This window comes from Anopheles gambiae, chromosome 3 (assembly GCF_943734735.2).
Source record: "Anopheles gambiae chromosome 3, idAnoGambNW_F1_1, whole genome shotgun sequence".
NCBI classification, from domain to species: domain Eukaryota; kingdom Metazoa; phylum Arthropoda; class Insecta; order Diptera; family Culicidae; genus Anopheles; species Anopheles gambiae.
This window is the reverse complement of record NC_064602.1, coordinates 10,079,338-10,105,907: the sequence shown is the minus strand read 5'-3', so window position 1 is coordinate 10,105,907 and position 26,570 is coordinate 10,079,338. Positions and strand designations below refer to the sequence as shown.

Sequence of the window (26,570 nt, the reverse complement as noted above, 5' to 3'; positions counted from 1 at the left end):
GCAGTACCAAGCGACGAACCGCGATCGTGTGCCGTGTGTTCGTCGACACAAAAGTGACATCAAGCGTCATCATTTTTGAGCCACGGAGCAGTACACAGCGAGGCAGAATGCAATCGATGTCCTACCCGTTCAGCCCTACACAGTGCCGGCGAGAGCTACCGATCATCTGCCTGCCGCTTTATCTAGCCACCAGCCAGTAGCCAACAGTAATAAAACATTGATATTTTTACGCCCGTCCAGCAGGCACCAGCCCTACGGAGTGTTGTTGCTTGCTCAGGGAGGGTTGATTGCAGCAGCGAACGGGGAAGATCTACTGGCACCTGCGTTATGCTGCGTGGTTCATCGTTGAGGCACGGCTAGCGCAACAACAGCAGCAACAACGAACAAAAAAAAACCTGCCACGTTCCATCCACCCGGAGGTGAGCGTGCCGTTACTATCCGGAGGCACTTTAAAGCACCAAAACAGGGGGGAGAGAAGGTAACAACAAACCCGAGGCTGCGGGGTGGCTGCGGTCCAGGTCGAGGCAATGGCAAACCGGTTGTTGTATGGTTGCGAAAAAAGAAGAAGAAGAAAATACTCAAACACACACACACACACTTGGACTGACCACAATCATGATAGCTATGCTGTGATTTTAAAACGTTTGAGAAAATATGGCAAACGCGAGCGCAAGAGTGGCAATGGCGGGAAAAGGACGAACGAGGCAATCATTTGCCAGTGACGATAAGAGAAACCCCATCGTTTGGTCGGTGGTGAGCGAGCAAATAAAAAAAAACCCCAAGAAGAAATACGTCTTCACAAGCGCGGCTCTGCTGCAGCTCGCTGAAACCATCAAGACGAAAGACTTGCGCGTCGTTAAGCGAGCGAACAGCGAACGCGGGTTTTGGTGACATGAGCAGTCAAGGTCGAAAGGAACGCAAACCGGACGCGCTGGCTATACACTCCCAGCATAATGAGCAAGGGAGTGTGCGCGAGTGGTAAAAGTATTTGCAAATAGCAGAAAATGGAACGGCAGAAACGCAGCCACAAGCCTCAGAAGAAATGTTTAAAAAAAAACCTCCAAACTGAACGAAACGAAGGGACACTCATGACTCATGGTAGCTGCTTAATGGTATTTTTGGAGCCAAAATATTTCCCCCTCAGGCTTGTGTTGTTCGTCGATGGATTTCAACATGTACGCTAACGGGATTACGTGCCTGTGCGGTGATGGGAATGTGACGCAATGGTGGATTCTGTGAATAAATTAGACATTTTTCAGCCGGCGGGCCGTCACCTTCCAGGTTAACTACGGTCCAACTCCGCGAGATACTGTGAAATGAAATATTGACATTGAGATAAAGCAAACGACTGACCAGCAGTGCAGAACCAGGATGCTTTAATGCAAAAATGTAACTAAAAGCAAACATGAGGATCATCTCAGTTCGCCATTACACGTTTCACTTTGTTTTGGTCCTTCGAACCGGATTGAAGTGTTTAACGAAATCGAAACGAAATCTCAAAAGAGCTTCATAATAGACAAACGCTCGTAGTATCTTTTCTTTTTCTCACCATTAAGATTCACTTATGCTTTGATTATCGCTCAATCTAAACTAGGTGATACAAGTACCGCGCTCATCGAACCATATCGCGATAGTTGGCTACATAAAAGGGTTCTTTTTTTTCCTTCTCTTCAACAGCAATAACTCAACAGCCACAAAAGTACTACGCGATCGTTTCCTTAATTCCTAACATGAGCTTCCACCGATGCGCGCAGTAATCGTTGCTGAGTGTGGAAGATAAGGTCACGAAACGGAACGAAAAAGAGATCGTCCGATGAGCAAACCATGCACACAACATAAGCAATAAGCCGGGCCACGATTGAGATGAACCGACGACTGCGGCAGGAGAAACACCTGTGAACCCTTGCCCTTACGCTCGATCAAGTGTGTGTGTGTATGCGTGTGCGTGTGTATGCATGTATACGATAATGATTCCCAAGGTCGTAACTCATAATCAACCTCAGTCGGTTTCCACTTGAACTCCACGGCAGCGCGGCGTAAATCGAATGCAGCATGCAGAAGCAACCGGGGGAAGCACCGAGACCCCAAAAAAAAGAAGCCACACAAACAATACGAAAGCAGCAGAAAGAAAGAAAGGAGGAACGACTGAAATTGGAAAATGGGGGCCCTGAGATATTGTGGAACCGAACGGAGCCCAGAACCAGAAGCAGCAGAAGCATCGCAGCATTCGAAAGCATCATTAAGGGTCGTCCGAGGGCACCACAATGCCCTGCATGCAGCGCCGCTGGTACATAAAAGCAGGTAAACAGCGTACAGGCGTAATGAAACAACACAAACTAGAACCTTTTCGCTTTTCGGGTCGTCGTCGGTGGTGGAAAGTGAACTTGCGCTTTCGTGCGCCGGCAGAGCAGGTTTCGTTTCCCAGGCGCGCGATCGCGCGCTCTCGTTAAATCATACGGATTAAGGCCCTAATTAAGTCGCACCGATCGATGTCTGGAAGAACCGCAGCTCACCAGTGTATCTCAGCCGTATACCGCCATTCAATCTTTCTCTTGCTGGTGAAATTGGAAGCGAGAGTTCTAGAACCTATTTCGATTTTCCTTTAATCGTTTTCGATGATGAGTCTAAGATAGAAGCGAACCAGCAAATCGAAAGCATCAGCAACTCTCTATGCCAATGAGGGCAACCGTGGTTCAGCTCTTTATGATCGTTGTTGGAGCCACTTTGTATGCTGGTGTGAAATTTAACGTAATCATTCCTCGTGTCTTGATTGGGTTGTGTATTGGGGTTTTATGTGAATCTGCGGTTTACAAAAGCAGAACCGGCCGAACAAGAACGATGGGCACGATGACCGTCATATTTCTGCTGCAGTACCATACACCTCCTGTGGAATATGCGGGATAGGGTAAGCTGACCAACAATTGAACTTTCGTCCAGAATACACTCCTCTCTACAGAGTAATGATTATAAACTGACCGTTATTAATTGCTCGACAAGCACCAGGCCCTGGTCCACGGCGTCCAGAAGGAGCATGTGCTCGCTCGAAACAAGGAACCGATCCCGAGATCAAAGCGTCTGATCCTCGGCTTCCGTTCGCGCATATATTCCCACCCAGAGAACAGACGTACCACCGACAGACTATCTTTCTTCTCGTACAGCAGGCTCCGTACGTGCAGGAACATCGCTCTGGTAGGGCGATGCCGATCTGTAGGTCCACTTAAATCCCGGAAGTTGTAAATAAATTGCTCTAGCAGCGCGCAGTATAAACCATTCCTCAGTACCAGGAGAAACGAAAGCGCAGCATCAGAACGTTGCTGTGTCTGGACGGTTTGATACACATATATTTTGCTTTATCCTCGTTTACCCATAGTCCCCGGGAGGAATTGCTTCACTAATGAAGGCTGCGGAAATACATCGCAATCCTTCCTTTGTTCGGTGTTCGTTGTTCTCGGCGGGAAACGATACCACGAGCCACCATAGCGGGGAGAGTTCCAAAACGGAGATAGTGTGGTCGGTGGTGCGCGTATACAGTTTCCATTGCCATTCTTTTGCTAGAGCGTGAATATCGCGCTAGTGCTGTGGTTTGAATTCAGCGAAAGGATGCTACAGAGACGAGCTTAAATCATGAATTCGTTATAAATGTATAATCATTTCCTGCTTTTGCTAGGAGAAGGCAAATGAAACCTGAACAGACTTTTGGAAATTGATTGGAAGCTTCAACCAACATCATCAATTCTTAGGTCAGCGCTCTACGATGTCTTCGAACTCCAGAGATCAATGTCTCGCCAAAATTCTTTGAAATCCACAAACAACTTCACAATGCACCTGTGTACGTATCAGCCGGAGACATCAGAACGTGCACTGGAACTCGAGAACTCCACCGAATGCACCAACGATGTCAACAAACCCTAAGCTAAGCTCCAAAAGTCTGTCCTCAGAAGATTGTCTAAGTTGTGATCTCTCTCCCCGATCTCTCTTTGTCCCTATTCTTATGCACTTTTCGGGAACTCTGTCAAGGTACGGACTCTGTGTGTCTGTCGGCGAAGATGACTGCAACCTCAAACACGCAACATACACGGAGGAAGACCCCCATCGTCGGCACACTGTTTGTACAGTCAAATCACGTGACAGTGACAGAGGTACGCCTGACAAAATGGTGGCGAGAAAATAAAAACAAAAAAAAACCGGAGGATCCCTCAGGTTCTGTCAGCAGCCTCCCACAGCCGAGGCTCCCCCTCCGGTTGCTTTGTCATGTTTAGCGGGCACTGGCCGTTCAAACACGAGAAACCCTCCCCAAAGGCAAGATGATTAGATCTCGTGCCGAACAACGAAAGCAAACGGCTCGGAAATTGGTAATTGAATATTGAACAGAGCAGAGAGAACACAGCCGACGGTGACAAGGGGACCCACCGTTACCCGTTTGTCGACGTCTTGGAGCGGCTTTGCTTGAGCTCCCAGTGGCTTGGTTTGGTTTGTTGTCACCGCAGCCCTGCATACCAGACACACAGCCACACAAAGACAACGGCACTGAACAGAGATTCTTTTTGTTTTGCCTGTGGACGCGTCCTCGTAGACTGGGTTTGTCACTGTGAGGGCTGTTTGGTAATTCGAGTCTGGTTTCGGCACCGGTCAGAGCCGAGATCGATCTCGTATGTCGAACACTGGAGCGTGTTGTGTGTTGGTAGTTTGTAGGGAAATCTTTTCCTCGTTTCCCTTCTCCATGGCTAATGGCATGCTTGATGCCAGCGCCAGCGCAGGATTGTTGACATTATTTGTGTTGTTTCGAGATTTATAAAGTGAGTCTTGTCCCTGTTTCTTCACTGCTTCACCCGAGGGCCAGCTGGTACGCTGGCTAACGTACTATCCTATCTTTGCGGGAACCCCTTTACGCTTGAAGCCTTTCACCGCCTCCAACACCGACAACGCAGCACAAACACAAACACCCGGAGCGCAAAGAGTTCTCGAGGCTGAGAAGGGGGCCCCCGAAAAATGCCAAGTGATCGAGCCCGATCAAGTGTAGGCAGGCACTTGTTTCCCTTTGGCATTCCATCGCCTTAAGAGAGCCTTTTTAAAAAGGCTACTCTACGATCCAACCCAGAGGCCAGAGCAATTGATCGCGCGGTTTGAGGGAAAAGAGGAAAAAACTTCAAAAGAAAAAGCACCAGCCATTTCCAAACCAATCTGAACCACCTTCCACGATCGTTGAAGCAGCGCTCGGGTAGAGGCATTTTTAGGAAGCTTCTTCGAGCCTACTGGTTGTACGATCTTCTCCAGGCGCTTCGGGCTCTGAATCTCTGAAGAGGCCTTGGCGGCAGGCCTTACCCAGTTGCGGGCAGCTGCCTCTCGGTGGCCATGATGGAGCGCAAAACATGCGAACAGGCAAACAGAATCACTTCAGCGAGAGACGGGTGGATGAAGAAGCGGAGCCCAACATAAACCAACATAAACATTCACGTACGCGTGATGCGTTCGTTCAGAAGAAGCGACGAGGATTTCGATGTATGTTTTTTAACTTTTCACTCTTGAGAGGAATTTAGAATCTGCTTTGGTGTTAGACTTATGGAAAAAAGGTAGACGCCACCCCGTTACCAACCACCAGCACCACCACCATCGAAATGAAGGTCGGTCATGTCAAGTGGCGGTACGTTAGGCCCCCTGCAAACCCCAGGCCAAAAACCCAAAACACCCACTTCCGCGTGTGTTTCCGACATAATTTCTTCGGTAAACATTGTCAGTGCCTTATTTTTCTGTGTGGATTGTTAAGGCCACATGTTTTTTTTCTTCTCCTACCAGCGGGCACGGGCAAGAGCCGTACACATTTGTAACAAGTTTTGACCGTTTTGCTCTCTAATCCGTTCGCTACTTGCTACTGTCAACATCACGTTCTCGCCTTGGCGCGCTGGCTGTTCCGTTAAATGAGGCACAGCAGGCAGGAAGGGAGGGATAGTAGAACGACGACGAAGACGCATTCGAAGTCCAAAACGACATAACAGACAAGAGAAGAGCAGTGGAGCGCGCTGTGGAGGGTTTCTAACAATCTTATCGTCGAGGCGAGCGCGAACGCAAGCAAACCTGTTTGCTAGCGAGCGCTCGGCACCCAACAACGACCGTGTGGCCTAATGGAGAAGGCGTCGGACTTCGGATCCGAAGATTGCAGGTTCGAGTCCTGTCACGGTCGCTCTGGAGCTTGAAATACTTTTTTAAAGAAGAAATGTCAAAATCAAATAAGAATAATGAATTCGTTTGAACGTGTAATGGAATTGATAACACAGTGATAGTATAAAAATAAACAAATAAAAATGTTGTATGTCTATAGAGCAAAAAAATACAAAGAAAAACTCTTTGGTTCGTGTTTTGTGTTAGTGTATCGAAAACCTCAAAACATCAAACTGAAATTCAACTTTCACTCCTCTGTGTTCGTGTTTCCGCCAAACCTTCCTGGAAGTTGGCACGAGATCGTCGCCACGCAAGATAATAATCTTGCGGAGCTCTATTTTTGCTCCGGCATCAACCGCAACAACCCAGAATCCACCAGTTTCCAGTTTGATATCGGTATTTCTGTTAACCAGCGCTTGTTTAAAGGATTTTGACGATTAGTTGCGGCTCGTTTTTTGCTAATCCATTTACCAAGGTCATCGTGTTTTTTTGTTTGTGGTACGCTAGAATTATGAGCTTTAAAGATCGCGCCCCACCGCAGCCTTAAGAGGAATTAATCTAAATAGTCCGGAGAATCGGTTCCGATGCAGGCGAGAGTAGTTTTAATGCAATAAAGGCCCAAAGCCAATCGAAAGGTTGCTTTACGCAAGCAGGATATTTCGGATGTTTTTGCACTATTTGGGCAACAAATTTGAAGCTAAAAGAGCATCAGCCGGAACCGCAGTGCACAGATCCGGAGCTATTTTGCATGTGCGAGGGACGTAGTGTTGTGGTATCTTCCCGCAAGAAAAAAAAAACAGTTGGGGAACAACTTTCTTATCATAAATTGGACAAGCAAAACAGTTACAAAAATATGCGCGCGTTGAGACACTCACACACACGATCGCGAGTTGAGCAAAAGACGCGAAGTGTCTTAACACTTCTCCACGCAGATAAAATCCCATAACCAGCTTTTGGATATTTGTCTACCCGAAAAATGGTTCCGAAGTCGTGTGACCGCGTGATACTTTTGTGCCAACCGAAACAGGATTTCGGTCGATGTTGTCTGTTGCGCTGCGCAAGAAGACAAGACGGTGGAGGGGGGTTTTAATATTCCCTTCCTCTCGTGCTTCTCATCGGGTCGCCTCTGCGCTATGCGACATTATGCGTGTTTTTGTGCGGCGTTTGTTTTGCGCAAAACCAAAAACCAAGTAGCTGTTGTTAGGTTTGTGGTTGTACGGTCGTCGTTCCATACGCACGGACAGTGTCATTGGCGACATTCTTTCCTCGCCGCTTCGGATGGCAAGGCGTCTGGGCAGGCAGGCGTCCGTTGATTCATATGTGCGTGAAGATGAAAGCAACGAAAGAGCATCGGTTTTGCACTGCTTGTGACGGAACGGAGACGGTGAGGTGCAAAAGTTTTCACTTTCCACTGGCGTACGCAGAGAGCAGAGTGGTGAGAAGGAGGTGGCATTAGGTGGGGGGAAAAGCGCATGTTTCATTGCACGTTTTCACTCTCCATCGTCATTAAATGATGTCCACCGTGGTGATGGTGGTTGTGCCGTGCCGAAAGGCGATGAGATGATTTTGTCGCCGGTCGTTAAACCCACGGGCTGTGGCGTTACTGCGACAAACTGCGGCTGGACAGATGATGGCGACTTCCGGAGCCTTTGACACCGCAATAAAAGTGTCCAACCTTCACGGCATGTTGCAATAAATCTCATTAAATTAAAGATAAAGCTCCATTGGCTGAGAGTCGGTGGATTAAAACAATTTCTCCACACTATCTCCCTTTTTTGTGAAGAAGATCTTCAGCAAAGAGTGTGATTTGTCAGTGAAAATGTTAAGCTCAGGGAAAGAACACTAAACCTCCCATCACACTTCCTGCATCGGACGGCCACCACCGTTCAATTGTACCTTTTTCCTTTTCCGAAAAAAGTGCATTCAAATTCTTTGCACAGGAAATCCACGCTACATCCTAACCCGAAAAAAACGCCAAAACCCCTACAATTACCCGTAACCGATCACTCTTGTACAGCTTTTATCCGTCTCATTCAAATGGTAATTACGCGGCGAATCTGCCCAAAGAGCAGCATACAAAACGACCCCGAAAAGCGAATCTGCAAAAGGAGGACCGTCACGCGTTCGCAAATGATGCGTTTCATCCTTCCCACTCTATTCGTTTCGTTCGTTTCCCTGTCTCTGGTTGCAATTGCACCACTTCACTTTCACGGTGTAACATCTCGAAAGACATTTGTTATATGTGGGCTGTTTTTTTTTGGTTTCGTTTGTTGCACTCTTCTTAACATGTCCCCCCTCGGGCAACGTGCTTTCAAAGCGGAGAGGATGATCTTGTGGGTATCTCTCTTATTTTTTTGTTGCACCAAACCGACACCCTCGAAAGATCGGGCGCAATGCAATTTTCACCGCAAGGTCGCACAGGCACGGGATGCAGCAACGGGGCACTTTCTTCCAACCTGAGAATTGCATCCCAGATGATGGTGTGTATTTGCCGGTCGATTTGGTTCGTTTTTCGTCGGCGAATGCTCTTTGCCATGCAAATGCAATGTTCTGAACTCCGAAACCTCCGATGATCTGAACCCTGGGTCTTCGGGCGGGAAAGCAAAACCGGACCACCACGATCGAGCACGGAACGCATGGATGGCACATGGGAAAGAAAGCGAACCAACTTCAATCATCATTCACAGTTGCATTCGAGACGGAAACATTCAGCCAAAACATGTGTTCTCGTCCGCACAGTCCGCAAACCCTCGACACGAACGGGTCCTTGGGCAGAAAAGGGGTTTGCAGAAATCCTCTTGTTCGCTTGCAAAAGTTACATATGCTCGCTAATAACCGCTCTCGTCCCTCTGGCGTCTGTCTGACTGTATTCGTTTTGAATTGCAATTTTCGCTGTGGATAAGAATCTTCCCCAAGAGAGAGAGAGAGGGAGAGAGGGAGAAGAAAAAAACGCCTGTTCCGTTACTGCACTAAAGTACACGATTTACAATTGCAATGATTTCCTTCCGAGCTGCGAGTTTTCCTGCTGGGCGCCACGTGCTTTTAACCATACAACATTCACACACAAACATAGCACAACCCTTCTTACATGTGTGCAAATGAAAATCGATCAATCCTTGCCATTTTGTCTCTCTCTCTCTCTCTCTCTCTCTCTCTCTCTCTCTATCTCTCTCTCTCTCTCTCTCTCTCTCTTTAGATTTATTTATAGTGCATTAGAACAGTGTGTGTGTGTGTTTTTTTTCCTTCTACAAGAAACCCTATTTTTAACCTCCAGCTCAACCGTTGAGTAATTGTACCTTTAAAAAGGACGACCATGCATACGGACGGACCGACGACGACCACGAGAGGGCTTCAGGTGTGTTCGACAAACACACACGCACACACGCACGTGGATCCGGTTTTCCGCGGTTACAAAGGGAGGGAAAACCCAAGGGGACGTGATTGTGCCCAGCAAAGGCACTGCTATCTGGATAGGGTGTTGCCATGGACAAAAACATCGCGCCGCGCTGCGCTCGCCCGGTTGACATTGGTACGTGCGTGCGTGCGAGTACCGGGGTTTTTCGCTGCCGCTGTCGCGTTAATCTAGCTGCTTTGGCGTGGCCTCCGGGGGAAGCAGGGAAAACTCTAAGCTCTAAGCAGCGGGAGTTGAGGGCACCCATACAAAATTATGCAATTCATCGAGAGTTTGGCGTCGTTTGGCGACGCCACTGCACTGCAGGCGAGGTCGGGAAACGTTCAATTGGGTGATTGAAACTGATAAAACACAAAACGAGAGCAGACGGTAGAGAGCAGTCCGGTAATTGTAATACCAAACCCCTTTTCTTTCTTACCTGCCTCGATGGACAACGTCATAGCACGTGGCCTACCGGCGCATTCAAGCGGGCATATGCGTGATCGCTACACTTTGATAAACGGACATTCATTACGTGCCCGGCAAGTGTGTGTATGTGTGTGTTTGTTGTGTGGCTTTTGCAGCAGAGATTAAAACAGATGTTAAATGTAATGGCTTTTAATTGAATGTAAAATGGAGCTTAGAGCTTGGCGTATAGGACCAGCAGGTAAGACCACGACTCTTATCAATTAATGAACGTTGTTGTGTAATCAATTAATGAAGATTAGGAGGTAGTTTAGAAGCAGAATTAGTAAAAAAATACAATGTTAAGAATAGAAATTGGTAAATTTCTGGAAATTGGCTACCAATAGATGCCATCTTGGGAGGATATATCTTTATAAAACTCCAAAAACTACTTCAAAGCTTTGCAGACAACAATGGTATCCTCTTACAAAATCAGAATCGTAGCGAATTCCAAACAAAAATCAGAAGTCAGTCCAGGCACTTCCAAAATTTACCCGAAAAGCGATCCTCATGATGATGCAGTTTTGCCTTTGAAATCCTTCTATGAGTCTTGGGTACAGTAGAAGGAGAAAAACATCAGTTGACATCTTGCAACCACATGGTTGTTCAATGGATGCAGCGAACGGGGAAATCCACATCCAATACTCCCATGGCTGGACATTCACCAAAGAAAGGTCAGCGCAGGTACCTCAGGCACCCGAGAGGACCCGCAGCTATTGCAAGAAGATGCAGCCGAACGAAAAGGAAAAGGAAAATTCTCCCATGCCCGTAGCCGTCTAGGCCTCCCTGTGTGTCTAGTGAGGGAGGATGTGAGGATGAGGATGAAATAAACCAATCCCATCCCATAAATAACGAGCCCAAAAGGTACCCAAACAAAAACAAAAGCCAGGATTAAGAAAAAGTACGTACGCACCCGGCCCACAGTGTCTAAACTGGTCCAATCTCTAAAGTGTTGCCAGAGAGGTTCCTCCTTTTAGTTGTTACCTGTGGAAAGCCATTAGGACGTTGGCCCGCAAATGTAACAAACTTTGAAATTACAATCCAAAGCCTTAAGAGCATCATGGAACACGGGAAAATGGTCCAGAAATCAGTCTTCAAAAGCGAATAGAAACCTTCCTACACATTCACATTCCTTCCCACCTCGATCTCGGCCGCTCCAACCCAAACGTATCCTCTCTAAGGTCCGATCCGTTAAGTAGCGTTTAATGTGCCAAATGAAGCCTTACCTTTTTTACACGTTTCCTCCAAAAAACACTCAGCTCAATTAATCACCTCCAGAGAGAGAGAGAGAGAGAGAGAGAGAGAGAGCTCAAGAGGTCGTAGAAGGGAAAGAACTTTTTGTTGCTGTGCAATGACACTACGGACGCGAAAAAATGCGTTTCACTTTTTTCTTCTTTTTTTTTTGCTGCAGCGAGGGGAAAATCTTGGCAAAATCTTCTCACAAACTTACTTCCGACGTAACTTGGGGTGGGTAATTATTCTTTTTTTTTTTTTTGGTAATGGAAGACGACCTCGAATATTCACTGTTTTACAAGCACAAACACACACACACATAGACAAGCACACAAAATTGGCAAAATCACTTTTCACTCCGTTTTCGATCGTTTAACATTCACAAAGATCAAGTTGAGGATGTTGATGATGATGATTGCACTCTGTGGGAGGAAAGCGGGAAATCAACAAAAAAACGGCCAAAAAATGCAATTATTATTTACACTCAAAGACAAACTACACTTTGAAAAAAAAAAATAAAAAAAAGAAAGAAATTTACAAAACACTCAACAAATGCCATCGCGTGTAACCCTTTATTACGCGCGTAATTTCAAACGTATTTCATCAATGTTGTTATGCATTTTTGTTTTCATCTTCTTTGATTGCTTGACGCTTACTACTACTACTACACACACAAACACACACACACTTAATTTTTTTTCTGTGGCACTATTTTTGGTCAATATTGCACCCACTTTTCCGGCCGGGCCCGGGCGCAATCACGGCCGGCGCGCAAAGAGCAGGAAAATGGCTCCATTACTTTTGCGTCGACGCGAAATCGATGATCACTTGGATCGAACGAAGCAAGGCAGAAAAAAAGCAAAGCAACCAGAGCACCGGAGAAGATGACGCTCGCCTACACAAAACCATTTTCCATCCAGCATGCCAATACTTTTCTTTCACTTTTTCCCCCTTTTTCGCTCGACATCAATTGGATTTTGTTTGCATGTGCGTTTTTTCCTTCTGCTTGTTCAATCTGCACATGCACATTTCGGTTGCTCTGCATTCGAAGAGGGTGATGGCTGGAAGAGAAAAGCAGCAATTTTGCCAATCGGTAGGAAAACGCATTTCCAAAAAAAAAAACATTAGCCAACCGTTTTTCGGTCCCGCCCGTCCTGGGAGCTGGAAAGGGGTTGCGGTGGGCCAATGGGGGTGGCACTGGCAGTGAAATTTTGGCACGCACCCCCCCTCCCGAGAAGGCCGATAATGAGCGACAATTGTGTTGCGATCAAAGTAAACAGTGCGAGAAGCCTCTGTACGCGCACACACACACACATAAAAACACTCTTCGGCCAAAACACGATGACGTCGAAATTGCACCAGTCGAATTATTAAACGTTTTTTTCTTGCATGCGTATTTCACCGCTTTTCTTGCTGGTTTGGTATAGAAATGTTGGCTTTGTTTTTCTTTTTTTTTTCGCAACTCACTCAAAGACACACCAAAAACACGGAGGGACACACACACAAAAGCAATAAACTCGCAGCAAAAACACTACAAAATAGCACTACTCCGCTTTTTTCGCCTACACCGTGCAGTAGCAACCGCCTGTTGCTATGGTGACGATGGTACGCAATTAAACGATAATAATCCAACTAACCGATTCGAATTCACTCCATCCCAGATAAGCACACAACAGTCCGTACCACACTCACGATATCAGCGCAAGCACTGTAAACTAATCGTTTTTCCGTAGTTTATTTCCCCTTATTTTGTTTCGTTTTGGTTTTGTGGGAAATTATTTTTTGTTATGTATATATACGCACTTCTCTGTCTATCGGAAGCCGTGCCGGTACGAAACCGTTTCGACGGGAACCGATCTCCAGAGGCTCCGGAGCAACGCAGCACACACAGCACACAACTTCCCGGACGAGAGGTTGGAAACGGAATGGTTGCGCTCGTTCGTTCGTTCGAACGCGGCGGCCACTGCTTTGAGGGCCAGAGCACAGACCGACCCGAAGCGTGGCCGAAGCGGTGTGTGGTGCAGCATAAGCTGAGAGGATGCTTCAATCTCGTACCCGCATGGCCGCGTGCGTCTGCTGCTTTGCTGCGGAAGACAGTTGGAAATTGCGCGAGCTATGCGCTACACTAAGTGAAGTGCAAATAATGCAACAATTAAAAAAAACTGAATTCTTCTATGCACGAAATGGATGAATGATTATACAGTTTTGACTAAATAATTAACAATTTAAGTTAGTAAAGCCTCAATATAATATAATTTAATAATTGTATAGAGTATATAATTGAAAAGAGCATACAGTTTTCTCATTTTAATAGAAACTCGTAAAATTCTATAAAAATCTTAATTAAAGTTAAAAAGAAACTTCAAATGGTTAAACATGAAATTTGATTGCAAAAGACCGTTTGTACCTTCATGCGGGTTTGCTCAATTCAAATGAGGTTTGACACCTTTGCGCGAGAAGTGAGGAGAGGATAATATGAAGAGAATAATGAACTGCTTTGATGAGAGTATGATCGAAACTCGATCTTTCTCTTCTTCTTGTGATTCCTAATGTTTCTGAGTCGATCCTTATCATTTTAAAATCTTTGCTGGATCATCTTATGCCCGTTAATTTTGTTTGAATTTTATTAAATATTATTTTGGAGTTGATTAATAAGTTTAGAGACATGAGTTCATATAACCAAGCAGATTGAGGAAGTGCCGACGTAACTTAAATCTAAATAAATGGTGAAATGAAATGTACTAATAATAAATTACCAGAACAAATGAGCTAAACAAAAAAAAAATGCTGTGCCAATTATTTCCATCTCCATCTCAGCTAATGCCACAAATGATGTCATTATTATTCACCAACACTCTTGCCTTTTACACCCTTTGGCGACCGAAATTCCCGTTTTTCCTTTCATTAGCTCCGTCTCAAGAGGATGCTGCACCGTACCGAGTAGGATTGTACCGGAAGTGGTACACAGAAACGTGCTCTATCGTACGTTTAACGTACGTTTTATTGTTTCTTTTTTTCTCGCTTTCGTTGAAATGAGAGCGTTTTTTTTTCTCCACGGTACGAACACGAGCATCTTGTGAGGATATGCAAGTGTGTATCCCTTTTTATAAAAAGTCACACATGCCGAAGGGAAGTGTTCGTAACGAAACAAAGGTTTAAATCCCACTGGGAAGAACAGGTGTGTGCGACATGTAGAGAGAGAGTGAGAGCTTGGAGTGAATTTCCATGCGGTTTTGTATTATTTCAGCGCAATGAAAATAGACAAGTCCTTCGACAAGCGCCGAACAAAAGCACGGCTGCAGGACGTGAACAATGTTACGAGGCCTTCGTGAATGGCGTTCAAGTGCAGTCAGTCTCTTTTTCTATTCTTTTATGCAAACTCTGGCACACATTTGTTCAGCTATGGCAGTATGTACCTTCTGCAATGATCGTATTTCAAACGGCGATATGTTTATTTAACCCATTAGCGACTGCACGCGAGACACAGCTCTTTATACCGAGATACCGTTCTACCAAGATCCAAACAAAAAAGGGTTTTCTGTGATGATGAAATGTTCCATACGGCGCAGGAAGTCTGGTCCGATTTGTTTGTCGAAACTGCAGTGCCGAGGATAACGTAAGGACAACGCATGGGAGTCCTGTTTGTTGATACTAGTAAATGTAAACATCTGTGTTTTATTTGATTTTGGTAGCAAGAGTTGCAGTTGGATTGTTTATTCCATGCTGCTAATGGAAAGCGGTAACGTTTTACGCAAAATGTGATACGCTTGCAGTTAGTTTACGCAACACGCATACATTTTGAAATTTGAGTCCATTTTTTCATTTGAACAGGCATGTTTGGTGCAAACAGTGATGCTTCCAAACTGATCTGCTTCTTTCGCACTCGAACCAAAATTGTCCCTTTTTGAGTGATCTAGATCAGAATGTTTTATTTACACATAAAATGAAAAGGTGGTTGGAATAGAAATTTAGACAATTTTGGTCTCGTAGAAGCAGAAACAGTCCTGTGGAACAGTCTTCACTCGTACGACTTAACAACATGCCCGTCATGGCTTCAAGCCCCGAATGGACCGAGCCCTCATATGTAGGACTATCCTGCTATGGTAATAAATAAGTCACTGAAAGCCAAGCTCATTAGAGGTATGGGCAGACCTTGACCTGTCGGTTAAGGTTGTTGTGCCAAAGGAGAAGTTAAAACGTTTACCAAAGCAAAATCAGCAATTACTGCAAGGGTAAATTTCTAAAATTACAAATTTTCTTTTGATTCACCAGCATAATCTCAGGACAACGAAAAAGTGCTATACATTTTTTGGAAGATTTCTTTCAACTTGAGTCTTTTTTTTTCTTTTGCATCAATAACCGTTGTCGGTTAAGGCCTACCTGTACCACTACTTGTGGACTTGGCTTTCAGTGACTTATTGATCCCCCATAGCAGGATAGTCAATCCTACGTATGGCGGCACGTTCCATTTGCGGCTTGAACCCATGCCGGGCATGTTGTTAAGTCGTACGAGTTGACGACTGTACTACGAGACCGGCCTAAACTTGAGTCTTTCTCCCTTCTATTCACCATAAAGATGCGTATTTTAATTGAATTTTCCATTTTTTATAAAAATATGAAATCTTCCAAAAATCATCAAATATTATATTTCTGTGACGGAAAATGCGTGGTGCATCCAAGGGTTGATTTATGCTACGATATCAAGGTGCTCACAGATTCGACCGCACGGCTGTACTCACCTTGAATGGTTTGAATGAAACGTCAACCACCATGCTGCTGTCAATCTGGAAAGAGTTATCAAGTCCAATATACACGGTGCGTAGCATATATTTCTTCCGCTACCAAAAGTTATTTTCCTGTCGTTTTTTCAGCATTTTTGTGAGCGATAGAAATCACAAAGAGTTAAAAAATAAGTATGTTTTATTATTGTTATTACTGTCGCATCAATAAAACATTATTTAATACATTTGTGCTCAAAATTATCTACCCGTCGCACGCTCGCACTACGTGTAGCCGCACCTTAAGCAGCACAAGTGTCTTCCGCCCGCTGTCACAACAAAGCGATCAGCCCAGGGTAGGAAAAAAACGGGATCGTGTCGTGCCGTTCGCCCGCGGATTAGCAGAAACGCGGGGTGGTGGCACAGGAAACAGGTTCTCGCCTCGGTACGGCGTGTGTGCTCTTCCCTTTTACCAGTCGAAATGTTGCGACGACATCGTCACACCTGCTAGAGGCCCAGCAGCAGCAGCAGCAGCACCATCATCATCAGCGGCAGCATCCCCACCGAGTCGCATACCAGCCCAGTGTCGCCTTCGTTCTTTGGATGCAAGTGTAATTCTTTTACATATTCTTTTTCTTGCGAGCATTGTGTGCGTGTATGAGTTGTGTTTTTTTTTTGCTGTGCGCGATCCGATGTTGTGAAGAGAACCCCCACACTCCGTCCATAAAGGTTACAACAGTGTTCCGTTCTTACACAATAGCGCGTGTGGCCTGTGTGTAGTGCCAAAGGGTGCAAAAGTCAAGCAGATAGTGTACACGTGCGTGTTTTTTTTTCTGCTTGCGTGGTGTTTCTCGTGTGTGTGTGAGTGCCCTCACCAGGTGAATGTGTGCCCGTTCTGATGACGTTACAGATCTTGCGGAAATACCACCGACGATGATCTCCGGTGGTTGTGGTGGTGCTCCATTGGTGGCCGTGAACCGTGTGTGATTGTAAAGGTTCTCCTTCTAGCCGCACACATCTCAGCAGGCGTTCCGTGTGGTTCCCGTTAGAACAGTTGCCAGATACACACACACACGCACACAGAGCTATTTCGTTGCTCGAGGCAACCCCCGTTCCCCGAAGTGTGCGATCAACAACGAAGAGGAAGAAACAAAAATACGGTAGCAACAGCAGCCAACCCAGACGGGTGAAAGGAACCCATCCACACCCCTCCCCATCCCACCCGGCGCCAGCCGTGTAAGGAAGGTAAATGTCATCCGGTAAAGGGAAGGGCGGTCGGCAGGTCCTTAAATTGCACCAATTTTTTTTTGCGCGATCTCCATTCACCTCCCATTCACTTGACGCGCCACGCTCACGGCGCAGCATTCCGGGTGAGATGAGTGTGAGATGAAGCTGAGAACAAGATCGTGACATTTGGCCTATCATATCCCCCCCCCCCCCCCCCCCCAATTGCTCTGGCCTGTGTGACTGGTGCATTGAAGCAAAGAGAATGTCAGCGTTGTAAAGGTAACAACCCCCTGGGAGGGAATGTTAAGAAAGGGGTGGCGCGGCTGGGAGGGCTAAATTGCTTGCGTAATTGTTAGCGGGATTGTTTTTCTTCTTCTCTGTTCTAGTGGAATGCAACCCTTGCTACCTGAGAGACAACTTCATTCTGTTCCCGGCCCTTGCCCGTCACTATGTTTCCCCCTTTTGGGGATGGAGAGATGATCGATTGATCGGTCTCTCCGCTTGCTCCACCCAACCGGGACCGTTTACTGCCCCAATCAAACAAACACACACAGAAACGCCAATCTCTTTATTGTTGACGATCGAGCATCAGCGTTTTCATTTTAGAAAAAAAAAGACAACCCTCCGGCCACAAGAACCGGGTAGGGGTAGCCATCAGGGTGTGGAAAGGTGAAAAATCGTTTCACCTTTATAGTCTTGCTGGGCAGCTTCACCGTATCAAATGTCCCCAATGCTATGTGTGTGTGTGTTTTGGTCTACAACGCTCCACATACTCGAACCACCTCACCCCCCAGATCAGTCAATGTAAATAGACGACAGCGGTGTGGATCGTACCCCGTTTTTAATATGCTACACCCGTCGTCAGCGGCTTCATCGTCGCCTACTTCGTCTTTGCACTCTTCTCACACAACGTCTTCTTCACACAAAGCGCACAACAAAGCAGGCGCGCCCGACCGCTTTGAGACAAAATCCCTCGTGGATTATTGGCTGGCTGCGCGGGCTAGGGCTAAAGTGTGTGTCCGAAGTGGCCGGTCCTGCCAGTCGACCTTTTCCACAATTGGCACGAAGACACACACACGGCGAGATTATAATGCTGATCTGAAAGTGTCTCGTTTGGTGGACGTTTTTTGTTGTCCTCCGCGCTTCCTTGTCTCTCGGGCGAACGAACGAACGGGTTCTCTCGCGGATGCCTTTTGTCCCCTCCTCTACCACACACCTGACCAGCAAGAGAGGGAGAGAGATACAGGGGGAAAAAAGGGCACCAGAAATACACGCGGAACAACGGCGTAAGACACACACACAAACCAAAAACGAATAAAAACTGGGCGGTGAATGTTGGCCTCCGCGAGGTGAATGTCACCCAAACCCGATCCAGGACCGTGAAGGTTTTTGCACAGGCTCGGTCGGCCGCCGAGTGCCGCCTGTGTGTTTGGGTTGCGGGGTGATTGTTTGTGCGATTTTTTTTACGCAAGCTGTTGCGTGAAACGGCGCGCGAATGGGATTGTTTTTTGAGGCTCCTTATTGATCCTCAAAGGGGAAAAAGGAATATTAAAAATAACGGGAAGGGAAAATATCCAAACAGATTGTATGTTTAAAAGCGTCTTAAATATTAAACAGTTATTTGAAACTGCTTCCTAGCGAAGATATAAAGACCCTGCTAAACAACACATGTATGTCCAAGCGACGGGAATTGAACCGAATTTAGTCTTGTAGTATCTCGTGCATTTACCCATAGACCACCGGGCTGCTTCACATTCTGACCGATTTTTGGCCTATAAGAAGTTCAACATAGTCACGTAAAGCTTGCTAACCGTTTATGATGCTAAATCATACTAAATCACACACAAATTTCGTCGAGTCAATGAAGAAGAGAAAGAAGCATTTCGATATGACAAAAAAATTGTCTACAAACCTTGATGTACGTATGGTTTCTAATCAGAAGATACAAATAAGCACTTTAAGAGCTTTGTGATCAAGCCCACAATCAATCAAGCTGAAGATCAAGCTTAATGGGTAGGCAAATAAGCAAATCTTCCTTATTAGGATTGTAACCGATCCGTCAGTATACTCTTATTATTTGTGTAATGAGGCCGGAGGTCATGTGCCCGTTAATGATGCTTGCTTCAACGATCAATGAAGCGCAATACGCATTGTCCTTCGCGTGTTTAATAGAGAGGATGTCGAAAATGGCACGTCTTTGTGCTACAGATTTCTTTTAAATCGTTGATTTAATTAGGAAATTATGTGGAAATCACTATTTTATGTAGAGAAAAGGCCTTAAATTGGAACATATTCAATTTATTAGGTAGTTCTTTATAAGAATTGGGGTGCTTTTTACAATAATTATTTTTTATTCAATTATTTTTGTAGGCAATGTTAATTGATTGATTGAATGGCACTTTTCAATGTGCCAATGATTTATTAAAACTGTTCATCTATTGGCCAATTTCTCTGTTTATTCATGTGAACTTATACTTCCCTGTACCTTTCTTTGATAATTTTCTCACAAATTACCGAATTGAAATGATGATCGTTTATGAAATTACAATATTCCAAACCCTCCCAATTCCACCCCATTCCAATGCTCTTTCTCCTTCTCTACAAGCGATTAATTTGTAACGGCATAATACTACAGCCCCGTGTGTGTGTGTGTATTTGTCTCACACTCTCCACGCAGCGTAGAAATTAAAACTAGATCGTCGAGGAAAAAGTGACTTCGTAGGCAACTTGTTTTTTTACCTTCCACTCTCTCTCTCTCTTTCTCCTGCATTTCTTCGCGCACTTCCACCTGTTGTGTGTGTGTGTGTGCGGGGTGGTGATGGCGCGCGCTGGTGGTGGTAGCCCTTTTTTGAGATGGATCGGTGCTGATCGGTGCTACTGCGTCACCGTTGAGAGCACCTTGCACCGCTGCCAGGGCGGTTTACGGGGAAGCCGGCGGGAAGAACTATGACGAGGCGTAACGGTGACCATAATGAACAGCAGGCGCGCTGAGAAGCCGCGAGAAAAAGGGCGCTTACACACACACACACACACACACACAGTGGAGGGATGGTAGTAGGAAGAGGCGAACAATCTCGCCTCCTCTCTTTCCCGTGTCGAGTGCGCGCGTGTGTAAAGTTCAATGAAATCTATCAAAACGGGCTGCTTCCCTCCAATCTCTTCTCGCTGCTGCCTGCCTGTTTCTCCTGCACCACCTTCAAGAAGGGGGGTTTGAGTGACCATCGGTCGATGTCCGCAAAACCACCCGGCGGTACCCCGTCCTCAGACCGCGGCGGCCCCTTTTCGAGATTGGACGTCCGTTTTGTGTGTTGGTGTCTTGGGCTTGGGCTTGGGCCCCCCATCCGTCGTTCGGGAAGAAGGTGAAAGGTGTGCGTGGGGTAAGGGTAAGGCTAATGAAGAGACAGGAGCGAGAGAGCATCGTGTGTGAGTGTGTATCGTAGCAGGCCGGGAAATTGTTACAGTGCGGTGCACTATGCGTGTGTGTGTTGTGTGTGCGGGAAACCGTGATGTGTTATTGATCTCGTGAGATCAGATTGATCAGCGCCGTTGTCCGTTGTTTGTAATTAATTTGCTTATTAAAAGTTTTGACAAGTAGTACTTCTCTTACAGGGTTTCAATCTTGCTAGCTCAACAGCTTAAGATTAATTTTTGATCGTAAAAGTCTCATACTGCAACAGTGTCAAAGTGTTTGTCGAATGAAGGTCTAATAATGATACTTTGTATCGATATTACTGAAATGATTTTTGAGATTGAAAATCCTTTGAAATAAGTCTTATCCTCTAATAAAGTCTTATCTTCTTCTATTTGGCGTAACGTCCTACGCGGACCACGCCGACCTATACAGGCTTTCTACGAGAATTAATTCAACGGGGGGACGGTCCATTCTAGGTTTTGTACCCATGACGGGCATGTTATTGAGTCGTTCGAGTTGATGACTGTACCACGGGAGACCGCCCAAGCTAAAGTCATTTATAAACTTCATATTTTAACCAATGTTCAGAGTTTGAGGCTTCATGGATAGTTCCTTGGACCACTTTTTGGAACCAATTTCTTCATAAATACAACATATTCCTAACGATTGAACTTGAAAAATCCTTCCTCCTTCAAAAGATTGTTGATCCCTTGCTTTAAGGAAGAAAGTTAAGGAAAATCCAAAAATTAGCACCTATCAATAAACTTCACAAAATTTTTGGCAAAACGCTTGCCATTCCAAAATTCCTGCTAAATTGCACGAATGATGATTATGGAGCAGCAGCTACCACCCGCGAAAGCAATTGACCGTATCGCATCAATTCCCGATGCAATAATCTCGCGCCAGGCCGAGGGAGGGGGGAGTCCTCGTGAAGTTCGAGAATTACCCTCAAAAGCAATAAACGCAAAACGGCGATGCGTGGCGAATGCAGGTGTGATGCGTACGAATGCAACCCTTTGCGCGCGCTGGTGTTCGCGTCTCACTAACCTTCGTGCTGAGATTGCGGAGCAATAGAAACCACCCCTGGAGTAGAAGCAGCAGCAATCGAAACGGAGTAGATGGCAAAATGGTGGCAAAACGGGGCATCGGGAACCACAGAGAAGCATCCCTACAAATTACGAGCTAAAGGGAGAGACGAACGGTAGCAGCAGATGATGTGCGCGGGGTTGTTGGTGAGATGCACCCGCTGTGTGAGGCAGCCAGCCACGACCGAGCCACTGAGGGATTGAAGGGGAGGGGGCAGCACAATCAACCATCCAGAAGTAATGTTAGATCGCGGAAGAAGAAGGAGAACGTAAAGAGTATCGCGAGAGAGAGAGCGAGCGAGCAAGGGAAATCAACGCAAGAAGCGCGTCCAGAGCTTTGACCTCTGGAGTGTGGTGTGGCAAGCGCGAAGAGCTACTGCTGGATAGAACATCAAGTTCACCCACCGGGAAAGAAGGTTCGCTACTGCTGCTGCTGCTACTGCTGCTGCACAACAAGAAGATGATCATGATCGTGTTGATGATGTAACGTTCGCTCGATTGCAAGGGTTAGTTCCGAGTTTCGTAGTCGGAGGGATGGAATTTCTGAGCACGGGAGGCACTCTCTTGCACGTATGCTGCGCCTTGTGCTCTCCCGCTCCACGGTTACGGCGCGAAAAGGTATCGAAGGGTAGCGTGGCAGTAGCAATCATTTCCATTAGGTACCGTGTACCGTACGGACAGTTTTATTTTTTTTTGTGCTCTCTCGCTAGACCTTTGTGGCGGAACAGGTGAATGCGCGGGCGGCTTTGGTGGGTGTTTGGAGTTGGAAAGTCGATCACGATCACCACACAACAGACTAGTGTGCAGTGTTGTGTGTGCAGTGGGTTTGCTAGAAGCTGTTTGCATTTTCCTGTTCCAATTTCGAATTCCAATCAGATTCCAGCAGGAATAATGGAGCTTAAGGGATTAAGGTTGCTTAAAATCCTTATAAGAAGGTTGTATTTGGCACAATGTTGATGTTCGCTTGGTTTGTTTCCACAGGTTATGAAGCTGGAGGGTGGCAGCATCCATCTGCAGCAGCAGCTCACCGGTGGCGGCAATCTTCATCCCCTGCACGACGACAAAAGCTACCAATCGTCCTTGTCCAGCCAGTCCGGCCAGCACCATCAGCACCAGCTCCAGCACGGCAGCATGAGCATCGAGCTCTGTCTGGTGTGTGGCGATCGGGCCTCCGGTCGCCACTATGGCGCGATCAGCTGCGAGGGCTGCAAGGGCTTCTTCAAGCGGTCGATCCGCAAACAGCTCGGCTACCAGTGCCGCGGCTCGATGAACTGCGAGGTGACGAAGCACCACCGGAACCGGTGCCAGTACTGCCGGCTGCAAAAGTGTCTCGCCTGTGGCATGCGCAGCGATTGTAAGTATTTGGGCTGGCTCTGAGAAAGAGAAGGGAGTGAAAGAGAGTGAAAAGGACTAAGGTTACGATTTTTAACCGACCCGTTCCGCGGCTTTCTGGTTTTGCAGCGGTCCAGCACGAGCGGAAACCGATCATCGACAAGAAGGATGGCCAGTCGGGCCCGAACCCGAACAGCAAGTACAATCCGCACCGGAACAAAGAGTACCACCAACAGCATCACGGTCTGAGCAAGGGCGCTGAAGCGAAGGGGGCAGGTGCAGGCAGTGGAGCGTCCACATCCGTTTCTTCCGCGGCGGCCGCTGCCTCCTTATTCAACTATCTGCCCGGGTTCAGTTTGGCTGACTTTACGGCGAACCTTAGCAAGCGCACGCTGGGCGAGAAATCGCTCGCAAGGGATGCGGAGCGATCTGCCACTTCCGGTTCGGTTGGGCATCAATTTTCCCCCGGCAGTGGTGGTGGTGGTGGTGGTGGTTCGAGTGTATCGGCTAGCGGAATGCCCGGCAGCCCGTTCGGTAGCTTGCAGTCGTTGAAGACGGAAGTGTCGGATCGGCAGTCGGCGTCGGAGCTGGGCGGTGTGTCGACGAGTGCGGCTGATTCGATTGCCGCGCTGATTGGGCTGAATACGACGGCGGCCGTTGCGGCGGTGGCGATGTCCAGTGCAACGCTCGGCGGTACGACGCCGGGTGCGGCTGCAGCGGCCGCTGCCGCAGCTTCTCTGCTTGCCGCCGACACAACGGTCGATGGAAGTGGCGTTGGCGATGGCAGCGGTGGTGGTGGTGCAGCGCTGCGCGGTAGTGCCTCGAATGCATCGTCCGCACACTACGCGTCGCTGGCGATGGACACCGGTGACGCTTCGCTAGACAAATCGTTGCTGTGCAGCTCGCTCGAGTTCATCCAGAGCATGGAGCAGGAGCTGAACAGCAGCCTGAACAACAACAGCAGCTTCGGCATCAAGGCGGAGCTGAACAATGGCAGCGGCGGCGAGGAGGTGTGCATCGAGTACGATTACGGCGGCATCGGGCGGGGCGAGATGGCACTGACCGAGGCGTGCGTCCAGTTCGACATCCAGGTGCCGACCGTGCTGCCGAGCTATCTGAGCGTGCACTACGTGTGCGAGACCGGCTCGCGGCTGCTGTTCGCGACGGTACACTGGATGAAGAAGAATCACGTCTTCCAGATGCTTGGGTGAGTGTTCAAAACGGCTTTGAAAGTGAGAAAGAAGCAGTAAATAATCATGATGGCTTTTAGTGATGGCTTCCAGGGCGAGCTGGTGCGTCAGGTGTGGCCGGAGCTGTTTATGATCGGGCTGGCGCAGAGCAGTGGGCAGCTGTCGTTCAACACGATCATGCTGGCACTGATCCAGTACATGAAGTCGGCCATCCTGAACAAAAAGCACAGTGCCGACGTCATCAACTACCTGAAGAAGTACATCCTGCTCATACAGGAGTTTGTGAACGATCTGCAGAAGCTGAATCTTACCGACCATGAGTACGCTTACCTGCGATTGCTGTCGATTTTTAATCCAGGTGCGTGTAGAAGGACAATTTGCTTGAAACAGTCCATTATTTACAGTACGTTTGCTCTCCCTCTCCTCCCAGATAATGTGCTGCAGGACAAGGAAAAGAATCAACATCTCGTGAAGCTGCAGGATCTCGTGCTGGCCGAATTCCGCGACTACTATCGCGACCGACACGCGCGCCTGGTGAGTAGCGAGAGTGAGGAAAATTTGCGCGCCAACGAGGAGGACGATAATGAGGACGACGAGGAGGACGATTACTACGAGCGTAGTCAGCAACCTCCTCGCCATCGTCATCGATCGCAGCAGCAGCAGCAGCAGCACCGACAGCAGCGCGCCGGCGACCGGGAGCAAGGTGAACAGCGGTTGGTGAAGCTGCTGCTAAAGCTGCCGACACTGCGAGCGCTCAACTCGAAGCGCGATCTGGAGGATCTGTTCTTCAGCAATCTGATCGGCCAGGTGCAGATCGACAGCGTGCTGACGTACGTGATCCAGACGAACGATGGGGCCATTTCCTTCTCGAATATGGTGCACCCGGTCGGCGGCAATGGCAATAACGGTGGCGGTGGCAGCAGCAGCAATAATAATGGTATCCCGACGGCAATGGATAGTGACGAGTAGAGGGGAGAACGACGTCCAGTGTGTGCGCGTACCAAAACGAGACTGATAGACGAGGTTTGGGGGGGGGGGGGGGGTGGATCCGCTCTTCCAAAGCCCCTCGCCGGTAGTGCATTCAAAATGTGTCCAAATGCCTTAACAAAACGAGACGAATCGGCGGCTTAAGTGGCTGGATAGGGGATAGGAAAGTGACTCTTCCGCATCCCCTCTCATCTCCAGCGAGTGTTAGTCGTGTAGGGTGTGTTGTTTAGGCGAGATATAGTCTATTTTAAACCCGTGCTTATCTTTTAACGTGTTCCCGAGCGATCCTCCGCAAAGATGCACAAAGTGTGAGCCACTTAACGAAACCTTCCGCTAGTGAGAGTGAGTGCTTCATTGTTCTCTTTTTTTTAACTCCTTGTTAAACTGATTTCATTTTACACTAGCACACGGTAAATGTCGTTATAGCATGAGTATTAATTATTAGCTTTTCTTTTGCTTTGCTCTTTACAATAACAAAAGAATCGGTTTAGTTAAACGAATAAGTTAGTGTTTTGCGAACGATTGTCCAGTTTTCGTAGCGATAGATTTCGTAGAAGAAAATGCATGCAAAAGCAAAAGGTGCATTTCAATTTAACGAACAGAACGTACCCCATGAATGATGTGTGTGCCCGCGTGTGCCCGAGTTGTAAGTGTAGAAGCCAAACGTTTCCACCAAGCAAAACCACTAACAAACACACACACACGTGTATCCGTACCTGAGACCTGCGAGAGAGAGAGAGAGAGGAGTTATTGAGGCGAAAGGGCGAAACAGCGATTCGTTGTTCGTTGCTTTCCGCGTGTAAATGGTATTTGAATTGTAGTGAACGCGAAAAAAAATTATACACGATTACAGTGGCAAAGTGTCTCAACGAGGAGGGGGAGAGATGGGTTTTTCATAGTAAGAAGGAAAACACACAAACACACCGAGTGGCAATATTTAGATGTGTAAGCGATTTCATCAGGTTTTCGTCCCAGATTGGCATTGAATGGTGGTTCTGTTGTTCTTTTTTTGTCCAGAACAGCCACTACGTAGGTTATTTATACATAAACATATACTATACATACACACACGCAAAGGTATAACAAGTATTGCAAGTATTGCTGAATAGTTTGTAGAGCGTACCGGTTTAAGCATAAAACAAACAAACGCATAAGAATGCCTCCTTCATCTCTTGACACCTCACCGAACACCCTCACGACAATATTTGTCCCTCGCTCCTTTTTTTTCGAGAGAGGATTAAGATTAACATTAGAAAACCTACACCACACACACACAGGGGTAGACGTTAAGCAAGACAATATATGGAACCGAAATAAAACAATTTACTATTTGCAGATTTCATCAGAAAAATAACCAAAATTCTTTCAGTTAAG

At 47.0% G+C, this 26,570-nt stretch overlaps 2 protein-coding genes and 1 non-coding gene across 7 annotated transcripts in view; 2 read left to right on the top strand and 1 right to left on the bottom strand.

Annotated features, from left to right (window-relative positions):
* The window catches only part of LOC1277594 (uncharacterized), a 69,062-nt gene extending 55,871 nt beyond the window's left edge, over positions 1 to 13,191 (bottom strand). The window contains exons 1-2 of one of the 2 annotated variants that reach the window (XM_061658122.1): positions 13,049 to 13,191; positions 11,239 to 11,667 (exon numbers count right to left, since the gene is read on the bottom strand). The gene's annotated coding sequence lies outside the window, so the exon portion shown is untranslated. The other variant, XM_061658123.1, reaches the window with a different exon arrangement.
* Trnar-ucg (transfer RNA arginine (anticodon UCG)) lies at positions 6,106 to 6,178 on the top strand. The gene has a single exon. It is a non-coding gene; the product is annotated as a tRNA-Arg (tRNA).
* A 6,767-nt stretch (positions 13,192 to 19,958) lies between the features above and the next one.
* On the top strand, positions 19,959 to 26,547 carry LOC1277597 (nuclear hormone receptor HR78). Of its 4 annotated transcripts, none has more exons than XM_061658114.1 (5): positions 19,959 to 20,556; positions 22,669 to 23,041; positions 23,149 to 24,226; positions 24,290 to 24,567; positions 24,640 to 26,547. In XM_061658114.1, the coding sequence occupies exons 2-5, from the start codon at positions 22,672 to 22,674 to the stop codon at positions 25,176 to 25,178; spliced, it is 2,265 nt and encodes a 754-aa protein (XP_061514098.1). In that variant the 5' UTR covers positions 19,959 to 20,556; positions 22,669 to 22,671; the 3' UTR covers positions 25,179 to 26,547. The 4 variants fall into 4 exon arrangements, with proteins under 4 accessions (XP_061514098.1, XP_061514097.1, XP_061514096.1 ...); XM_061658113.1 differs by having other exon boundaries at positions 19,959 to 20,567; XM_061658112.1 differs by having other exon boundaries at positions 19,959 to 20,573.
* Positions 26,548 to 26,570: the final 23 nt, after the last annotated feature.

What these genes read in the sequence shown, in the direction of transcription:
- LOC1277597 (XM_061658114.1), top strand. Translation starts at nt 22,672, where the DNA reads ATGAAGCTGGAGGGTGGCAGCATCCATCTGCAGCAGCAGCTCACCGGT. An exon ending in CTGTGGCATGCGCAGCGATT is followed by an intron (nt 23,042 to 23,148) that starts GTAAGTATTTGG and finishes CTGGTTTTGCAG; the next exon opens with CGGTCCAGCACGAGCGGAAA. An exon ending in GCTGTCGATTTTTAATCCAG is followed by an intron (nt 24,568 to 24,639) that starts GTGCGTGTAGAA and finishes CTCTCCTCCCAG; the next exon opens with ATAATGTGCTGCAGGACAAG.